The 18,001-nt window shown below is 42.9% G+C and overlaps 1 protein-coding gene across 1 annotated transcript in view; it reads right to left on the bottom strand.

The window, feature by feature from the left end:
* Window positions 1-4,289: 4,289 nt before the first annotated feature.
* onecut3b (one cut homeobox 3b) overlaps window positions 4,290-18,001 on the bottom strand; it is a 35,670-nt gene continuing 21,958 nt past the window's right edge. The window contains exon 2 of the mRNA XM_041842642.1: window positions 4,290-5,544. Within this exon, the coding sequence (XP_041698576.1) occupies window positions 5,156-5,544 (389 nt within the window). The 3' untranslated portion in view covers window positions 4,290-5,155. The remainder of the gene's footprint in view (window positions 5,545-18,001) is intronic.

Below are 18,001 nucleotides of genomic sequence, written 5' to 3'. Positions count from 1 at the left end.
ACAGCAGGACTTTGTTTTTAAGAAACAATAAGAAAAAGACAAAAAGGAACATTATTTGTCCCACAATGTGTCATGTCATCTTTGGTTTTTAAATAAATGTTTTTTTTACTATCCTGTATTGTTTTCCTTTCTTTAGTCCTATACCCTGACGTTTCCCTCCAAACATTACCTACACACCTATGCCCTAGATTTCTTATACCCTACCACCCTTCCCCACACACTCTACCTTATGCCCTAGAACCCTTTCATCACCCTTCCCCTCTGGCCTAAAACTCACTCTACCTCCCTTATAATCAACCCTACAACTCTTACACCCTACCACACTACCTCCCTTTACCTCAGCCCTACCACACTACCTCCCTTTACCTCAGCCCTACCACACTACCTCCCTTTACCTCAGCCCTACCACACTACCTCCCTTTACCTCAGCCCTACCACACTACCTCCCTTTACCTCAGCCCTACCACACTACCTCCCTTTACCTCAGCCCTACCACACTACCTCCCTTTACCTCAGCCCTACCACACTACCTCCCTTTACCTCAGCCCTACCACACTACCTCCCTTTACCTCAGCCCTACCACACTACCTCCCTTTACCTCAGCCCTACCACACTACCTCCCTTTAACTCAGCCCTACCACACTACCACCCTTTACCTCAGCCCTACCACACTACCTCCCTTTACCTCAGCCCTACCACACCACCTCCTGTTTCCTCTGCCCTACAGCCCTAACACACTACCTCCCTGTCCCCTCAGCCCTACCACATGACCTCCTTTCCCCTCAGCCCTACCACATTACCTCCTGTTTCCTCTGCCCTACTGCCCTACCACACTACCTCCCTTTTCCCTTAGCCCTACTACACTTCTATACACACCCTCCCAGCGTTTTTTTTCTGTCTTTCCCACATTCTCCTTTACCCATCCCATTAGTCAGAGTCAGGAAGTGTTTCCCTCATGACAGCATACAGAGGAATTCATGCGACTGAGAATAAATAAATCGACAAACCATATCAAACAGTCAAAAGGTTTCTAGTACACACTGTCCTTAAAGAAAACAAACAGTCAAAAGGCTTCTAGAACACACTGTCCATAAAGAAAACAAACAGTCAAAAGGCTTCTAGAACACACTGTCCATAAAGAAAACAAACAGTAGAAAGGCTTCTAGAACACACTGTCCATTAAGCAAACAAACAGTAGAAAGGCTTCTAGAACACACTGTCCATAAAGAAAAACACTTGTTTGAGCAGTGACTCATGACTCTCATTGCTAATAACATTGTTGTTATTGTTTCACTACGTAACCTTTACGTTAAAGATTTGAGGTATATCAGGATTAATTGTCTACACGTGCTTGCCTAGTCGTGACGCCAGCCGGGACAGGGGATAAATGAAGGGTTATAGTGGAGTAGGGTGGAACACTGTGTTTTGGGGAGTAGCTGATTGGCCATTGATTTACCCCAATGCTAGCCAATGAGAGAGAGGGATCTGAGGGTGTGATTTTGGGGGCAGACACATCACTCAGCGCACACACACACTCCTGTTATAAATTACATAAAAATATCTCTGGTAGGAGTGTGTGTGGGACAGAATATAGACACAGCTCTATCACCTCTATTACATACCTGGGGCCTTCTGCACATTAACACCCCACTGCATGCACACACACACACACACACACACACCCTTGCAAGCACAGGCACACACACACGCGCACAAACACAGGGTCTATGTTGATCAAACCAACACCACCCATGTAAAATGTATCTCATTCAATGACCCATGTGATCATTTGGTTTAGTATTCATAAACAATAGAAGTAGGTCCAGTAAAATATACAAAACAAAAGTGCTTTTTGAATTTCAATGTGAATTGTTGCCCCCCCCTCCCCCCTTTCCACCCTGTATGTGCCCCCCTTAACCTTGGCATGCGAATAATGAGGTGTTTGTGTGTGAGAGTGTGTGTGCACGTTTGTACTTCTGTGCATGACTGTTTGGGCATGTGTGTGTTCAGAGTTGAAGGAGAAAGGCACTCAACTCTGTCTGCATATAGCTACCACCTCCCTGTGGTCAGTGCGCAGTGCAACTGCTCTGTGTGCGGGATTATGATTTAGGGTGTGTGTGTGTGTGTGTGTGTGTGTGTGTGTGTGTGTGTGTGTGTGTGTGTGTGTGTGTGTGTGTGTGTGTGTGTGTGTGTGTGTGTGTGTGTGTGTGTTGGGATTGAGTCCTGGGTCTAGCGTCAGACTGGAAGCTGGAGTATCTTTGGTATCCGTGGCTGTGTCACAGTCCACTCTATTGTGTGAGGTAGCCACACTGTGACTTTATAATGTCTCAGCTTCACTTTGGATTTGAACACAACGCTTTTAACATCCTCGCTACAAACCTACAAATCTCTCTTTAGTCACCTGTCTCTTCTCTGTCTCTGAGTGAGACCCCCTCTACATCCCCCATGGTCCCTGTCCGCATCTCTACCTTAAATAGGATTATCGCCCGCTAGAAGATGCTACACAAGTGGAAGGAAAAGGATTTCCAAGGTCAGTTTCCACAGTAACCCCCAAAAAATAGTTATCTTCCTGGTTCCTGCCTTTTACAGTATGTCCCCCATGAAACCTCTCCAACAGGAAATGAGAGGTCAAAGGTTAAAGAGGAAGTGACATCATCACCCCTTCCTCCACCCAATGTGGTGCCCCCTCATTGGAGCTTTCAGCAGAGAGGAATTCAGGGGGCGGTCCAGTTCAGGGATGAAAGTTCAGAGGTCATAAAGAAGTCCTTCAGGAAGTCCAGCTAGGAGTCCATCTACTTCATCACACAAGTATTCACAAATATGCACAGTCATTATTTTGTATTTGTTTGCTTCCCTTGAGAATGATCAGTCTTTTTCCATGTTGATTATAATTTTTTTGCCTTTTCTGTTTTCTGTTTTGTCAACAAGGTGCTTGCTTCCAGTTCCAGCACGACAGAGCACAATAGTCACGAGAGAGAAACTTTGTGACTATAGTACTACAACTTATTTTACCCGCATCAATATTATAGAGAGAAATAAGAAAGAGAGGAGAGAGGGGAGGGAGTGAGGGAGGGAGGAGAGAGAGCTAAAGCTTGAAAGAAACAGTTTATTTACAGTTCATTTTCAGTATGTTCTGGTTAGTATTGATCATATCCATGAATCCATTGTTCTGAGGTATTGAATGGCCACATCTCCCTGTCGACCTCCTCTCTGTAGGGGGATCTAGAATTATGTGTTGGTTGCTATGGCACTGGCCGCCCACTAGGGGCCGTGGTAAGCGAGGGAGCTGCACCTGCTCTCTCTGATTATCATAAAAGGGTAAACGTCATTGGCACTCAAATCATATTGTGAAGTTTGACCCTTGGGTTTGGCCGCTAGAGCAGGGCAGTCCCCTCCCATTACCTTGATAGGACACTCAATAAGGTCCAGATGATTCCCATTTGAATGTTACTCTTTGGTACCTGAACATACCCTCCAGTAGCAACATAGTTAACAGCCATACATAAGATGGATACTTAGTCAAATCAAATCAACAATCAATAGATGATTATGGATGATAGTCCTAAGACATGTCCTCTGTTCTCAAAACAAAGCAGCTCAGGCTGTGTGTGTGTATGTGTGTGTGTGTGTGTGTGTGTGTGTGTGTGTGTGTGTGTGTGTGTGTGTGTGTGTGTGTGTGTGTGTGTGTGTGTGTGTGTGTGTGTGTGTGTGTGTGTGTGTGTGTGTGTGTGTGTGTGTGTGTGTGTGTGTGTGTGTGTGTGTGTGTGTGTGAGTGCGTGTGTGTGCGTGTGTGTGCGTGTGTGTGTGTGTGTGTGTGTGTGTGTGTGTGTATGTCTCAAACCGCTCCTTCATCTCCTCTGATCTGAAAGTGCAGGATAGGTGAAAGCAGTGTAATGATTGTCCTTCTGGCGTTTGGCTTCCACCTGTCTAGGTCTTATATCAGTGCAGATGAAGGAATGGTGACGGGTAGAGTTTTGAGATGTGTGCATGGTGTCAGACACCTCCTAAAGCAGGGGTCAGCAACAGGCGGCCCACGGGCCAAAACTGGGCCGCAAGTGATTTATGTTGCCCCCCACAAAGTTTTTAGTTTTTTTTAAAAGGGGGGGGGGGGGTTTGTTTTGGGTCAAAAAGACTGTCAAATCGCCAGGAATTCAGCTAAAATTAGTTTAATTTAGGAAGTCTGTTCCAAAGTATTCCAACTAATAAAAAATGAGACGTGATCGTGCATGTCTCAATGTAATCAAGGTATGAAAGTATTGTTATTTTCAAATACAATCTCTTTTTGGGCTTAGTTGTGGTTGATTTGCAGTGTACAAATTATTATAATTGTGTTCCGGCCCCCCGACCATCCGCTCTGATAAAAATACAGTATTTGCCTACTCCTGTCCTACAGAAACACTCAACAGTGTGCTGTAATGACCAGCAGGTGGCACTGTTACACTTGCACTGCAGAAACCAGATAGTTTCACAGAAATCACACCCCTTAAATGGTATTGTACACATATAGACGCACACACACGCAAGCATACAAGCATGTACAGAACATACACACACACACAATGAAAGGTGTGTTTTTCTGACTGAGCAGAGGACAAGAGGACATGTCTGCCTGTTTATCCTTGCCTGTTTCACACACATGGCCACTGGTGCTGTGCAGTCAGGTCTATTGCCATGGGCTTGGCTTTGGTGTATTTGCTTGGCCCATTAGTCAAAAACTTGAGCTTGTGGACCGATCAATCCCAAAAGAGAGACAAAGCTATTCTGTGGGCCTAATTGATCTTAGCTATTTCACGGTGAACCGACCCTCAGAATTTCTCTGGACCGTTTTTTTCTTTGGTTTACTGACAGATTTGCTAAAACTAAAGGGTCTGAGGATAATTTGGGACACCAATACACCCTCCCCAGACCCATTGGTTTCTCTTTGGTTTCTGACGGACAAAACTAAAAGGAGTAAAGGATTCAGCACAAAAAGAGAACTCCTTCAGACCAACGGTCATACACCACCTGATTCAACTCAGTAGTTGAATCAGGTGGGTTAGTGCTGGGCTGGAACAAAAGCATACACAGATTATGGCCCTCCTGGACCACCAGGGTCAGTGACCCATGCTTTAGATCCAACCACCCTCCATCCTCTCCTACCCTCTTCCCCTCCCTCTCAGGCCTTGGAGAAGGGGGTAGCAGAGGAGGTGCTCGGTTGTGCCGGGGACGAATCAGCGTTGTTGTTGTTGTTCCCGTGAACGTGCATGTGACCGTGCCCGTGCATGTTCCCGTGCACACCCGCGTGCTCGTTCCCCTCTGCACCTCCAGTGGACCCCCAGCGGTCAGCGTGGCAGCGTCGGCGTGCGTTCATGAAGAAGTTGGAGACGGTGGAGAGCTCCAGGCCTAACTGATGGCTGATGGTGATCTGCATCTCCTTGGATGGACGGCGGTTCTCCCTAAAGATGGCCGCCAGCGTGCGGCGCTGCAGGTCCGTGAACACCAGCCGCTGCTTCTTGGGGACCAGGCTCCTCTCACGACCCTGGTCCTGCTCCTTCCGCTTACAGGCTGAACAGGGGGAAGACGGGGAGAAGAGAGGGGGAGAGTTTAGTTTCCTCCTGTCTTCCAAGCGCTTTCCAAGAGTATTTGCCCATATTGTTGAATTTGGCCCTCATTTTACTGGAAATATTGATAGTATACAAAAGTCTATTTCAAACAGGAACCTACGACATGAAATAGAAAGGGGGTGAAGAGGGGGAGGGAAAGAATAAGTGGGGGGAGATAATTAAAGGAGGGATGCAGGCAGAGATGGGCAGAATTTCTGTTCCATGTATTTGAAATATGTATTTCAATTACTTCTGAGTATTTGGCCATTTGAATTACACTGGGCTGAACTACAATCCAATGTAAACTACCGGTCAAAAGTTTTAGAACACCTACTCATTCAAGGGTTTTTCTTTATTTTTACTATTTTCTACATTGTAGAATAATAGTGAAGACATCAAAACTATGAAATAACACATATGGAATCATGTAGTAACCCAAAAAGTGTTATACAAATCAAAATGTTTTTAATATTTAAGATTCTTCAATAGCCACCCTTTGCCTTGATGACAGCTTTACACACTCTTGGCATTCTCTCAACCAGCTTCATGAAGTAGTCACCTGGAATGCATTTCAATTAACAGGTGTGCCTTCTTAAAAGTTAATTTATGGAATTTCTTTCCTTCTTAATGCGTTTGAGCCAATCAGTTGTGTTGTGACAAGGTAGGGGGGTATACAGAAGATAGCCCTATTTGGTAAAGGACCAAGTCCATATTATGGCAAGAACAGCTCAAATAAGCAAAGAGAAATGACAGTCCATCATTACTTTAAGACATTAAGGTCAGTCAATACGGAACATTTCAAGAACTTTTAAAGTTTCTTCAAGTGCAGTCGCAAAAACCATCAAGCGCTATTATGAAACTGGCTCTCATGAGCACCGCCACAGGAATGGAAGAACCAGAGTTACCTTTGCTGCAGAGGATAAGTTCGTTAGAGTTACCAGCCTCAGAAATTGCAGCCCAAATAAATGCTTCACAGAGTTCAAGTAATAGACACATCTCAACATCAACTGTTCAGAGGAGACTGTGTGAATCAGGCCTTCATGGTCGAATTGCTGCAAAGAAACCACTACTAAAGGACACCAATAAGAAGAAGAGACTTGCTTGGGCCAAGAAACACAAGCAATGGAATTAGACCGGTGGAAATGTGTCCTTTGGTCTGGAGTCCAAATTTGAGATTTTTGGTTCCAACCGCTGTGTCTTTTTGAGACGCGGTGTGGATGAATGGATGATCTCCACATGTGTATTTCCCTCCGTAAAGCATGGAGGAGGAGGTGTTATGGTGTGGGGGTGCTTTGCTGGTCACACTGTCTGTGATTTAATTAGAATTAAAGTCACACTTAACCAGCATGGCTTCCACAGCATTCTGCAGCAATACGCCATCCCATCTGATTTGGGCTTAGTGGGACTATAATTTGTTTTCAACAGGACAATGATCCAACACACCTCCAGGCTGTGTAATGGCTATTTGACCAAGAAGGAGCATGACGGAGTGCTGCATTAGATGACCTGGCCTCCACAATCCCCCGACCTCAACCAAATTGAGATGGTATTGGATGAGTCGAACCGCAGAGTGAAGGAAAAGTAGCCAACAAGTGCTGGAAAAGCATTCCAGGTGAAGCTGGTTGAGAGAATGCCAATAGTGTGCAAAGCTGTCATCAAGGCAAAGGGTGGCTATTTGAAGATTCTCAAATATAAAATATATTTTGATTTGTTTAACAGTTTTTTGGTTACTACATGATTGCATATGTGTTTTTTCATAGTTTTGATGTCTTCACTATTATTCTACAATGTAGAAAATAGTAAAAATAAAGAAAAACCCTTGAATGAGTAGGTGTTCTAAAACTTTTGACCGGTAGTGTATGTTGTAACAAGATACTTTCGAGAGCTGTAATTTGTATTTTCAAAATACAAAATACTTTTCTATACCATTTTTTATAGCAGTTCAGCCTGCATTGGTATCATAATTCTGATGGCACTGTAGTGTGATAAGAGTGTCTGCTAAATGAACTAAATATAAATGTAAAAATGAACATTTGAGTATTATTCTAATACGCTCCGCCCTGAAACAAGGCCAATAGCAATACCCAGTGTGCTTTGCAGTTCATTTAGGTATGTTAATTTTCACATACAGTATACATTTACATTTTGGTCATTTAGCATACACTCTTTTCCAGAGTGACTTACAGTCAGTGCATTCAACTAAGGTAGATGAACAACAACATATCACAGTCATAGCAAGTGAAAAGTTTACGTAAACTGTTACTGAGAATGTTGTTGCTGTTCGGCCGGCTACTTGTAAATGTATTTTTGTATTTTAAAATACAAAATAATGTATTTTAATTAAATTGTTGATTTTGATATAAAGATTTTTATGGTATTATGTAATTATATTTTGTACCATGTTTTGACATTTTTGCCCATTCCTGGATGCAGGCAGGGTGGAGGAGGGGTGGAGGAGGGGTGGATGGACAGTTAAAGTAAACAGGTGTAGGTGGGAGATGATGGATGGATGAAAATACAGATTAATTGTCAGATGGAATGGTGGAGGGATAGAGGGATGGAGGGATAAAATGAAGGAATGATATAGTGAATGGACAGGGCATCTGGGTGATGGCGAGGTGAGAGTGACAGAGTGGGAGGACAAACAGATGTAAAGAAATGGGGGGATGGGAGGAGAGGTGTAGTTACCCAATGTAGACATGATGTGATTTTGAGAGAAACAGGAGTGAGATGGGAGTTAGTTCAGCTTTACTAAACTAATTCTTATTCACTTTACGTGTGTGTGTTTGTGTCTGTGTGTGTGTGTGTGTGTGTGTGTTAATTCCACTCTGAGATGGATTAGTTTTTATTGGAAATCACTTTAATATTGCTTACATCATGAGTTAGAAGTGGACCATACTGTTGCCTTGACAGTGATCTGCCTTGTGTCTCTCTGCGCTGCATTGGTAGCTAGTGGAGTGGTGGAGTGGAGAGTATTTTCTTGCTTTGTCGGCTGCAATAGTAGGCCTAGCGTTTCTGAGCCGTTCTGTACTGTTGCCCTAAAAGCTGCAATGATTGATTTTCCGCGGTTTTCTCCTGAACACTTGGTCCAGTAATCAGGGCTCCCTTCCCCACCCAATCGATCCGTATTGATCCACGAGCCTGCGGTGTGTGTGTGTGTGTGTGTACACCCGTGTGCATGCTTGAGCATGCGCGCGAGTCCACTGACGGCAGGGGAGAGAGCGGGAGCGAGCATGTGACAGACAGCCAGAGAATAAATTGTTTATCTCGGGAGGAACAAAGAGCCGTGGTCAGACTGTCAGACCCCTGGTATTGAAGCTATGGAAAAACACAAAGGAATGTCTTTCCTCCTCTTACAATATGTGTGTGTGTGTGTGTGTGTGTGTGTGTGTGTGTGTGTGTGTGTGTGTGTGTGTGTGTGTGTGTGTGTGTGTGTGTGTGTGTGTGTGTGTGTGTGTGTGACTGATTTGGCAGTGAGGTTGATGTGTGTGTATAAGTCAATATACTGTAAGCTATGTGTGTATACTCTATATAGGCCAATATACTGTAGGCAATGTGTGTGTGGGGGAGCAATGTGATTGTGTGTGGTCTGTTTTTTTGTCTCTGAAAGCAAAGCATGCTGACCTTCATACATCCCCATTACTCCAAATGTCTGACCAGTTATTTTCTGACATTTATTCTCCCATTCCATCTCATATGATATATCTCGGGTTTGTTTGTCCTTCAGTCCTATAGGTTAGTAATTACTCAACTAATTGTCTCTCCCGAAGTCTTCAGTCTGGCATTAACAACTGCAGACTGAAACACACACGCACACATACCACACTTCACACTAACTCTATAGTTAAGGACATCAACCACCCGAGCCACTGCCTGTTCACCCAGCTATCATCCAGAAGGCGAGGTCAGTACAGGTGCATCAAAGCTGAGACCGAGAGAATGAAAAACAGCTTCTATCTCAAGGCCATCAGACTGTTAAATAGCCATCACTAGCACATTAGAGGCTGCTGCTGCCAATGGAACACTAGTCACTTTAATAATGTTTCCATATCTTGCACTACTCATCTCATATGTATATACTGTATTCTATAATATTCTACTGTATCTTAGTCCATGACGCTCTGTCATTGCTTGTCCACATATGTACAGTTGAAGTCGTAAGTTTACATACACTTAGGTTGGAGTCATTAAAACTCGTTTTTCAACCACTCCACAAATTTCTTGTTAACAAACTATAGTTTTGGCAAGTTGGTTAGGACATCTACTTTGTGCATGACACAAGTAATTTTTCCAACAATTGTTTACAGACAGATTATTTCACTTATAATTCACTGTATCACAATTCCAGTGGGTCAGAAGTTTACATACACTAAATTCACTGTGCCTTTAAACAGCTTGGAAAATTCCAGAAAATGATGTCATGGCTTTAGAAGCTTCTGATAGGCTAATTGACATCATTTGAGTCAATTGGAGGTGTACCTGTGGATGTATTTCAAGGCCTACATTCAAACTCAGTGCCTCTTTGCTTGACATCATGGGAAAATCAAAAGAAATCAGCCAAGACCTCAGAAAAAAAATTAATACCACTCAGGAAGGAGACGCGTTCTGTCTCCTAGAGACGAACGTACTTTGGTGCGAAAAGTGCAAATCAATCCCAGAACAACAGCAAAGGACCTTGTGAAGATGCTGGAGGAAACAGGTACAAAAGTATCTATATCCACAGTAAAACGAGTCCTATATCGACATAACCTGAAAGGCCGCTCAGCAAGGAAGAAGCCACTGCTCCAAAACAGCCATAAAAAAGCCAGACTACGGTTTGCAACTGCACATGGGGACAAATATCGTACTTTTTGGAGAAATGTTCTCTGGTCTGATGAAAGAAATATAGAACTGTTTGGCCATAATGACCATCGTGATGTTTGGGGGAAAAAGGGGGTCTTGCAAGACGAAGAACACCATCCCAACCGTGAAGCACGGGGGTGGCAGCATCATGCTGTGCGGGTGATTTGCTGCAGGAGGGACTGGTGCACTTCACAAAATAGATGGCATCATGAGGAAGGAAAATTATGTGGATATATTGAAGCAACATCTCAAGACATCAGTCAGGAAGTTAAAGCTTGGTCACAAATAGGTCTTCCAAATGGACAATGACCCCAAGCATACTTCCAAAATTGTGGCAAAATGGCTTAAGAACAACAAAGTCAAGGTATTGGAGTGGCCATCACAAAGCCCTGACCTCAATCCTATAGAAAATGTGTGGGCAGAACTGAAAAAGTGTGTGCGAGCAAGGAGGCCTACAAACCTGACTCAGTTAACCAGCTCTGTCAGGAGGAATGGGCCAAAATTCACCCAACTTATTGTGGGAAGCTTGTGGGAGGCTACCCGAAACATTTGACCCAAGTTAAACAATTTAAAGGCAATGCTACCAAATACTAATTGAGTGTATGTAAACTTCTGACCCACTGGGAATGTGATGAAATAAATAAAAGCTGAAATAAATCATTCTCTCTACTATTATTCTGACATTTCACATTCTTAAAATAAAGTGGTGATCCTAACTGGCCTAAGACAGGGAATTTAACTAGGATTAAATGTCAGGAAAAATTGTGAAAAACTGAGTTTAAATGTATTTGGCTAATGTGTATGTAAACTTCCGACTTCAACTGTATGTATTCTTAAATTCCATTCCTTACTTAGATTTGTGTGTATTGAGTATATGATGTGAAATTGTTAGATATTTCTTGTTAGATATTACTGCACTGTCGGAGCTAGAAGCACAAGCATTTCGGTACACCTGCAATAACGTCTTCTAAACACGTGTATGCGACAAATAAAATTTGATTTCATTTGATTTCATTTGAGAGTGTTCCACTTTCCTCCAAATTCAGTCCATCCACTCCAGTCTGCTTCGTCTGTTGCTCCCCTTATTTTTCTCAGTTGTTTTAATTTGCCCTCAGATTGATAGTCCCCATATCGATTGATCTGCGCTTCAAACCCATTTCAAGGAACGTTTATTCAATTCATTCAGGCTCGGCCTTGCCAAGCTCTCCCCTGGCTTTCTAAGTGACGTTTCAACTCAACTCAATACTGGCTAATGTAATGACTGAATGCTAGTGCTAATATACTGATAATTTAATACGTAATGCCTGTTTCGAACAACTGCTGCTACCGGTCATTTTACAATGCCAACACCACTGTCCCCTCAGTTTCTCTCCCATTAGCTCAACCAATAGCGTTGCAAACACTTGGGAGGCAGACCCCCACGGTAGGCCTACAGCATAGTCTACATGGAAAATCGACTGTACAAGAAGTTAACACATAGGGTACTAGGGGGTAACTGCCCCCCCCCCACACACACACACACACACACCTGTTATTCACAATAAAACCACAAGATTTCACCAAACACTTTTCTTGGCTGCCACTGCTCTTGTTCAACTAAAAATGTCTTCTTTGTGGTAAGTTCATCTCATTTTTTTGTAATTTTGAAAAAGTTGTAGATATATTCCAGTGAAGTTAGATCTATAATTGTTTTTTAAATATACAAGCAGGAAAGCCTTAAAATAAATAATCCACTTGTTTAGAGAGAAAAATGACATAAAGTAGTAATATATTGGATGAGTGTGTTGAGAGCAACCCCCCCACACTAGGGGGTAACTGGCCCCTAACTTGCTAGCTAGCAACTTCACTATCAGTAAATGCCAGCTAACTAGCTATTTAGCATAAGCTGCTAGGAGTGCTAGCTAGCAACCTTACTACCAGATCATCTGAGATAAAACACATTAAGAAGACAACGTAACTAAACTGTAGTTGTAAATGTTACCACTAGTGACTGATAGCTTTACAGTTAATGTTACTTTATAGCCTTTTAGCTATTTTACACAGCATTTTATGTCATATACAGCATTTTATGTCATATAGCTAGATAGCTAGCCAAGTTTTTAAGAGAGAGCTTTTCAATTGGCATCTCTCCCCGTTTTCAGTCACAGGTGGGGACTGGATTAGGTGTGAGCAGTGCAGGAGGTGGACTCATGAGTTGTGCTCCAATTTTACTGGAGCTTTATTTGTGACCTATGTACAAATTAGAATGGTGCAATAGCAGAGCATAAGAGAGTTGCCACATCAATGTTACACTGAATTAATTAGTTAAGTTATTGTTATTAAATGTTATGTTCCAATGTTATTTAATATTATTAGTTAAAATTCCATTCCAATATTATATTCCAATGAATATATTTTTTTATTAATTAAAAACAACTATTGAAAACCTTTTGCTCCTGAATGTCATTTTAAAGACTGCTGGGATTTAAAATCTTGCATTATTCAAATAATATTTAGTGCAATTGTACATTATGGATGTATGGAAAAGGAACAACAAAGAAAGAACAAAGAAAATGTATGTGTAGGTGAGTTAAAAAGAGGGACTTTACATCAAATCTCCTCATAGTGCGGATATTAATAGTGACATGTGCACCACCATTTCCCCCCCATATTTTATTTAAATAATTTAAATAAGACAACTAGACATAACTTTTAAGTATTACGTATCAAAGAATTTCTAAATAAAACTGATTAAATGGATTTTAACACACTTGTGTGAAACTCTATGCCATACTGGGAAGTTACCCCAGTACTTTAAAAACTAAAAAAGTGTAAACTGTAGCCATTTATTTCCCTTTATAGTTTATTCGCCTAAGTATGACCTTAATCCACATACCAATTTTTTTCCAAACGTTGCTTTTTTGTGTCAGCAATTAGACATTGTTCTTAGGGGAGGCTAGTTACCCCTTAGGACCCTACTTAGAATGGTCAATATACACTACCGGTCAAATGTTTTAGAACACCTACTTATTCAAGGGTTTTCTTTATTTTTTACTATTTTCTACATTGTAGAATAATAATGAAGACATTAAAACTATGAAATAACACATATGGAATCATGTAGTAACCAAAAAAGGGTTAAACAAATCAAAATATATTTTATATTTGAGATTCTTCAAATAGCCACCCTTTGCCTTGATTGCAGCTTTGCACACTCTTGGCATTCTCTCAACCAGCTTCACCTGGAATGCTTTTTCCAACTCTTGAAGGAGTTCCCAAATATGCTGAGCACTTGTTGGCTACTTTTCCTTCACTCTACGGTCCGACTCATCCCAAACCATCCCAATTTGGTTGAGGTCGGGGGATTGTGGAGGCCAGGTCATCTGATGCAGCATTCCATCACTCTCCTTCTTCGTAAAATAGCCCTTACACAGCCTGGAGGTGTGTTGGATCATTGTCCTGTTGAAAAACTAATGATAGTCCCACTAAGCCCAAATCAGATGGGATGGCGTATCGCTGCAGAATGCTGTGGTAGCCATGCTGGTTAAGTGTGCCTTGAATTCTAAATAAATCACAGACAGTGTCACCAGCAAAGCACCCCCACACCATAACACCTCCTCCTCCATGCTTTACGGTGGGAAATACACATGCGGAGATCATCCGTTCACCCACACCGTGTCTCACAAAGACACAGCGGTTGGAAACAAAATTGGGACTCCAGACCAAAGGACAGATTTCCACCGGTCTAATGTCCATTGCTTGTGTTTCTTGGCCCAAGCAAGTCTCTTCTTATTATTGGTGTCATCAAGGCAAAGGGTGGCTATTTGAAGAATCTCAAATATAAAACACTTTTTTGGTTACTACATGATTCCATATGTGTTATTTCATAGTTTTGATGTCTTCACTATTTTTCTACAATGTAGAAAATAGTACAAAAAAATAAGAAAAACCCTTGAATGAGTAGGTGTTCTAAAACTTTTGACCGGCAGTGTATTTTTGCTATATATTTTTTACATAATATTGTCTAATTCTAATCAAACCAGCTGCATCAAGCACCATTCAAGTAACTTTCAATTTAAAAGGTGAAAGGTCAAAGAAGCTTCCTCTATACTTAAACAATAATGCACAAGAGGGTGTGGTATATGGCCAATATACCACGGCTAAGGGCTGTTCTTACGCACAATCGCTATTATAAACTGGTTACCAACGTAATTAGAACAGTACAAATAAATGTTTTGTCAGACCCCGGGTATACCTGTGAACCACGGCTTTCAGCCAATCAGCATTCAGGACCCAGTTTATACTTAACGTTTTGGTACATGACGTGACTGCCACTGAGTTGTTAGGATCTGTAGTAACCAACCCCAAAACTCAACTCCAGGTTTGTTTTGCGCAGTTACCACAGCATTCAAATAATGTATTTACAGTTATTTACCAAGAAGGACCCTACACTGTAGACCTACTCTCTCCTTCCCATGCAGTCTCTTTCCTTTTTGAAAGGTTAAATAGCAAAAGAATGAAAGTTTAGCCTCCCTTCCCTCCTCATCATAATGATCCACTCCCACCGTTACAACTTCATGTACGCGTGACGTCACACTTAAAGATGAGAAGGGTAGCAGGTGGTTGGTAGAACTATACTTCCTTACTGTGAGCTCTGCCACTTGACAGCGTGGAGGACATGGAGCAGACATGAGAGATAGCCTAGATAGGGCCTAGTTACCCATGGATTTAGAGTGTAAGGATATAGTAGGCCTAATCTAGGGATTAGGGTATTAGGAGATACCTTGGACTCAGGTCAGGATCACAGGATGGACACCTTTACCTTACACACAGAGACCCGTACAAAGCTCTCCCTCGCCTTCCATTTGGCAAATCTGACCATAATTCTATCCTCCTGATTCCTGCTTACAAGCAAAAACTAAAGCAGAAAGCACCAGTGACTCGGTCAATAAAAAAGTGGTCAGATGAAGCAGATGCTAAGTTAAAGGACTGTTTTGCTAGCACAGACTGGAATATATTCCGGGATTCTTCCGATGGCATTGAGGAGTACACCACATCAGTCACTGGCTTCATCAATAAGTGCATAGATGACATCGTCCCCACAGTGACTGTACGTACATACCCCAACCAGAAACCTTGGATTACAGGCAACATCCGCACTGAGCTAAAGGGTAGAGCTGCTGCTTTCAAGGAGCGGGACTCTAACCCAGAAGCTTATAAGAAATCTCGCTATGCCCTCTGATGAACCATCAAACAGGCAAAGCGTCAATACAGGACTAAGATCGAATCGTACTACCCCAGCTCCGATGCTCGTCAGATGTGGCAGGGCTTGCAAACTATTACAGACTACAAATGGAAGCACAGCCGCGAGCTGCTCAGTGACACGAGCCTACCAAACGAGCTAAATTACTTCTATGCTCGCTTCGAGGCAAGTAACACTGAAACATGCATGAGAGCATCAGCTGTTCCGGACGACTGTGTGATCACGCTCTCCGTAGCCGATGTGAGTAAGACCTTTAAACAGGTCAACATTTACAAGGCCGCAGGGCCAGACGGATTACCAGGACTTGTTCTCCGAGCATGCGCTGACCAACTGGCAAGTGTCTTCACTGACATTTTCAACCTCTCCCTGTCTGAGTCTGTAATACCAACATGTTTCAAGCAGACCACCATTGTCCCTGTGCCTAAGAACACTAAGGTAACCTGTGTAAATGACTACCGACCCGTAGCACTCACGTCTATAGCCATGAAGTGCTTTGAAAGGCTGGTCATGGCTCACATCAACACCATTATCCCAGAAACCCTAGACCCACTCCAACTTGCATACCGCCCCAACAGATCCACAGATGATGCAATCGCTATTGCACTCCATACTGCCCTTTCACACCTGGACAAAAGGAACACCTATGTGAGAATGCTAATCATTGACTACAGCTCAGCGTTCAACACCATAGTGCCCTCAAAGCTCATCACTAAGTTAAGGACCCTGGGACTAAAAACCTCCCTCTGCAACTGGATTCTGGACTTCCTGATGGGCCGCCCCCAGGTGGTAAGGGTAGGTAACAACACATCCGCCACGCTGATACTCAACACGGGGGCCCCTCAGGGGTGCGTGCTCAGTCCCCTCCTGTACTCCCTATTCACTCATGACTCCAACACCATCATTCGTCTCCCGAGTGGCGCAGTGGTCTAAGGCACTGCATCGCAGTGCTAGCTGTGCCACTAGAGATCCTGGTTCGAATCCAGGCTCTGTCGTAGCCGGCCGCGACCGGGAGACCCATGGGGCGGCGCACAATTGGCCCAGCGTCGTCCACGGTAGGGGAGGGAATGGCCGGCAGGGATGTAGCTCAGTTGGTAGAGCATGGCGTTTGCAACGCCAGGGTTGTGGGTTCGATTCCCATGGGGGGCCAGTATGAAAGAAAAAGAAAAAAAGGAAGCACTAACTGTAAGTCGCTCTGGATAAGAGCGTCTGCTAAATGACTAAAATGTAAAATGTAAATGTAATTAAGTTTGCCGATGACACAACAGTGGTAGGCCTGATCACCGAAAACGACGAGACAGCCTATAGGGAGGACGTCAGAGACCTGGCCGTGTGGTGCCAGGACAACAACCTCTCCCTCAAGGTGATCAAGACAAAGGAGATGATTGTGGACTACAGGAAAAAGAAGAGGACCGAGCACGCCCCCATTCTCATCGACGGGGCTGTAGTGGAGCAGGTTGAGAGCTTCAAGTTCCATAGTATCCACATCCCCAACAAACTAACATGGTCCAAGCACACCAAGACTCCAGCCACCCTAGTCATAGACTGTTCTCTCTGCTACCGCACGGCAAGCAGTACCGGAGCGTCATGTCTAGGTCCAAGAGGCTTCTAAACAGCTTCTACCCCCAAGCCATAAGACTCCTGAACATCTAATCAAATGGCTACCCAGAATTTTTGCATTGCCCCCCCTCTGCACCCCCTCGTTTATGCTTCTGCTACTCTGTTTATTATCTGTGCATAGTCACTTTAATAACTCTACCTACATGTACATATTACATCAATTACCTTGACTAACCGGTGCCCCAGCACATTGACTCTGTACTGTGTATATCCTTGCTACTGTTATTTTACTGCTGCTCTTTAATTATTTGTTACTTTTATTTCGTATTATTTTATATTGTATTTTTTGTGTGATTTTTTTTGGGTATTCTTTCTTAAAACTGCATTGTTGGTTAAGGGCTTGTAAGTAAGCATTTCACTGTAAGGTCTACACCTGTACTCGGCGCATTTGACAAATAAAAGTTGATTTGATTTGATTTAGGCTGGAGAAGGCGCCAGGGTAGCCTACATAAAGCTGCTGATGACTTCCAACTGACGTAAATATCGGTGTGTTTGTTAATAAATAAATCAAATGTTCCGAGCACAGTTTAGGTGAGAGTAACTAGATTATTATAGGTTTATGCAATAGCAAAAGCTTATCTGAAACATTTGCATAATAGGCCTGAAAGAATATGCAAAAAGGCATGTGCAAACATCAAACACTGCAAAAATCCTGACCCAAACATTGGCAAGCAGGGGATTATGTATAAACACGCCAATGTATATGTATTATCTTACG

The sequence above is a fragment of the Coregonus clupeaformis genome, chromosome 21 (genome assembly GCF_020615455.1).
Source record: "Coregonus clupeaformis isolate EN_2021a chromosome 21, ASM2061545v1, whole genome shotgun sequence".
Classification (NCBI taxonomy): domain Eukaryota; kingdom Metazoa; phylum Chordata; class Actinopteri; order Salmoniformes; family Salmonidae; genus Coregonus; species Coregonus clupeaformis.
The sequence above is the reverse complement of the archived record's forward strand: the minus strand, read 5'-3'. Positions and strand labels throughout refer to the sequence as shown.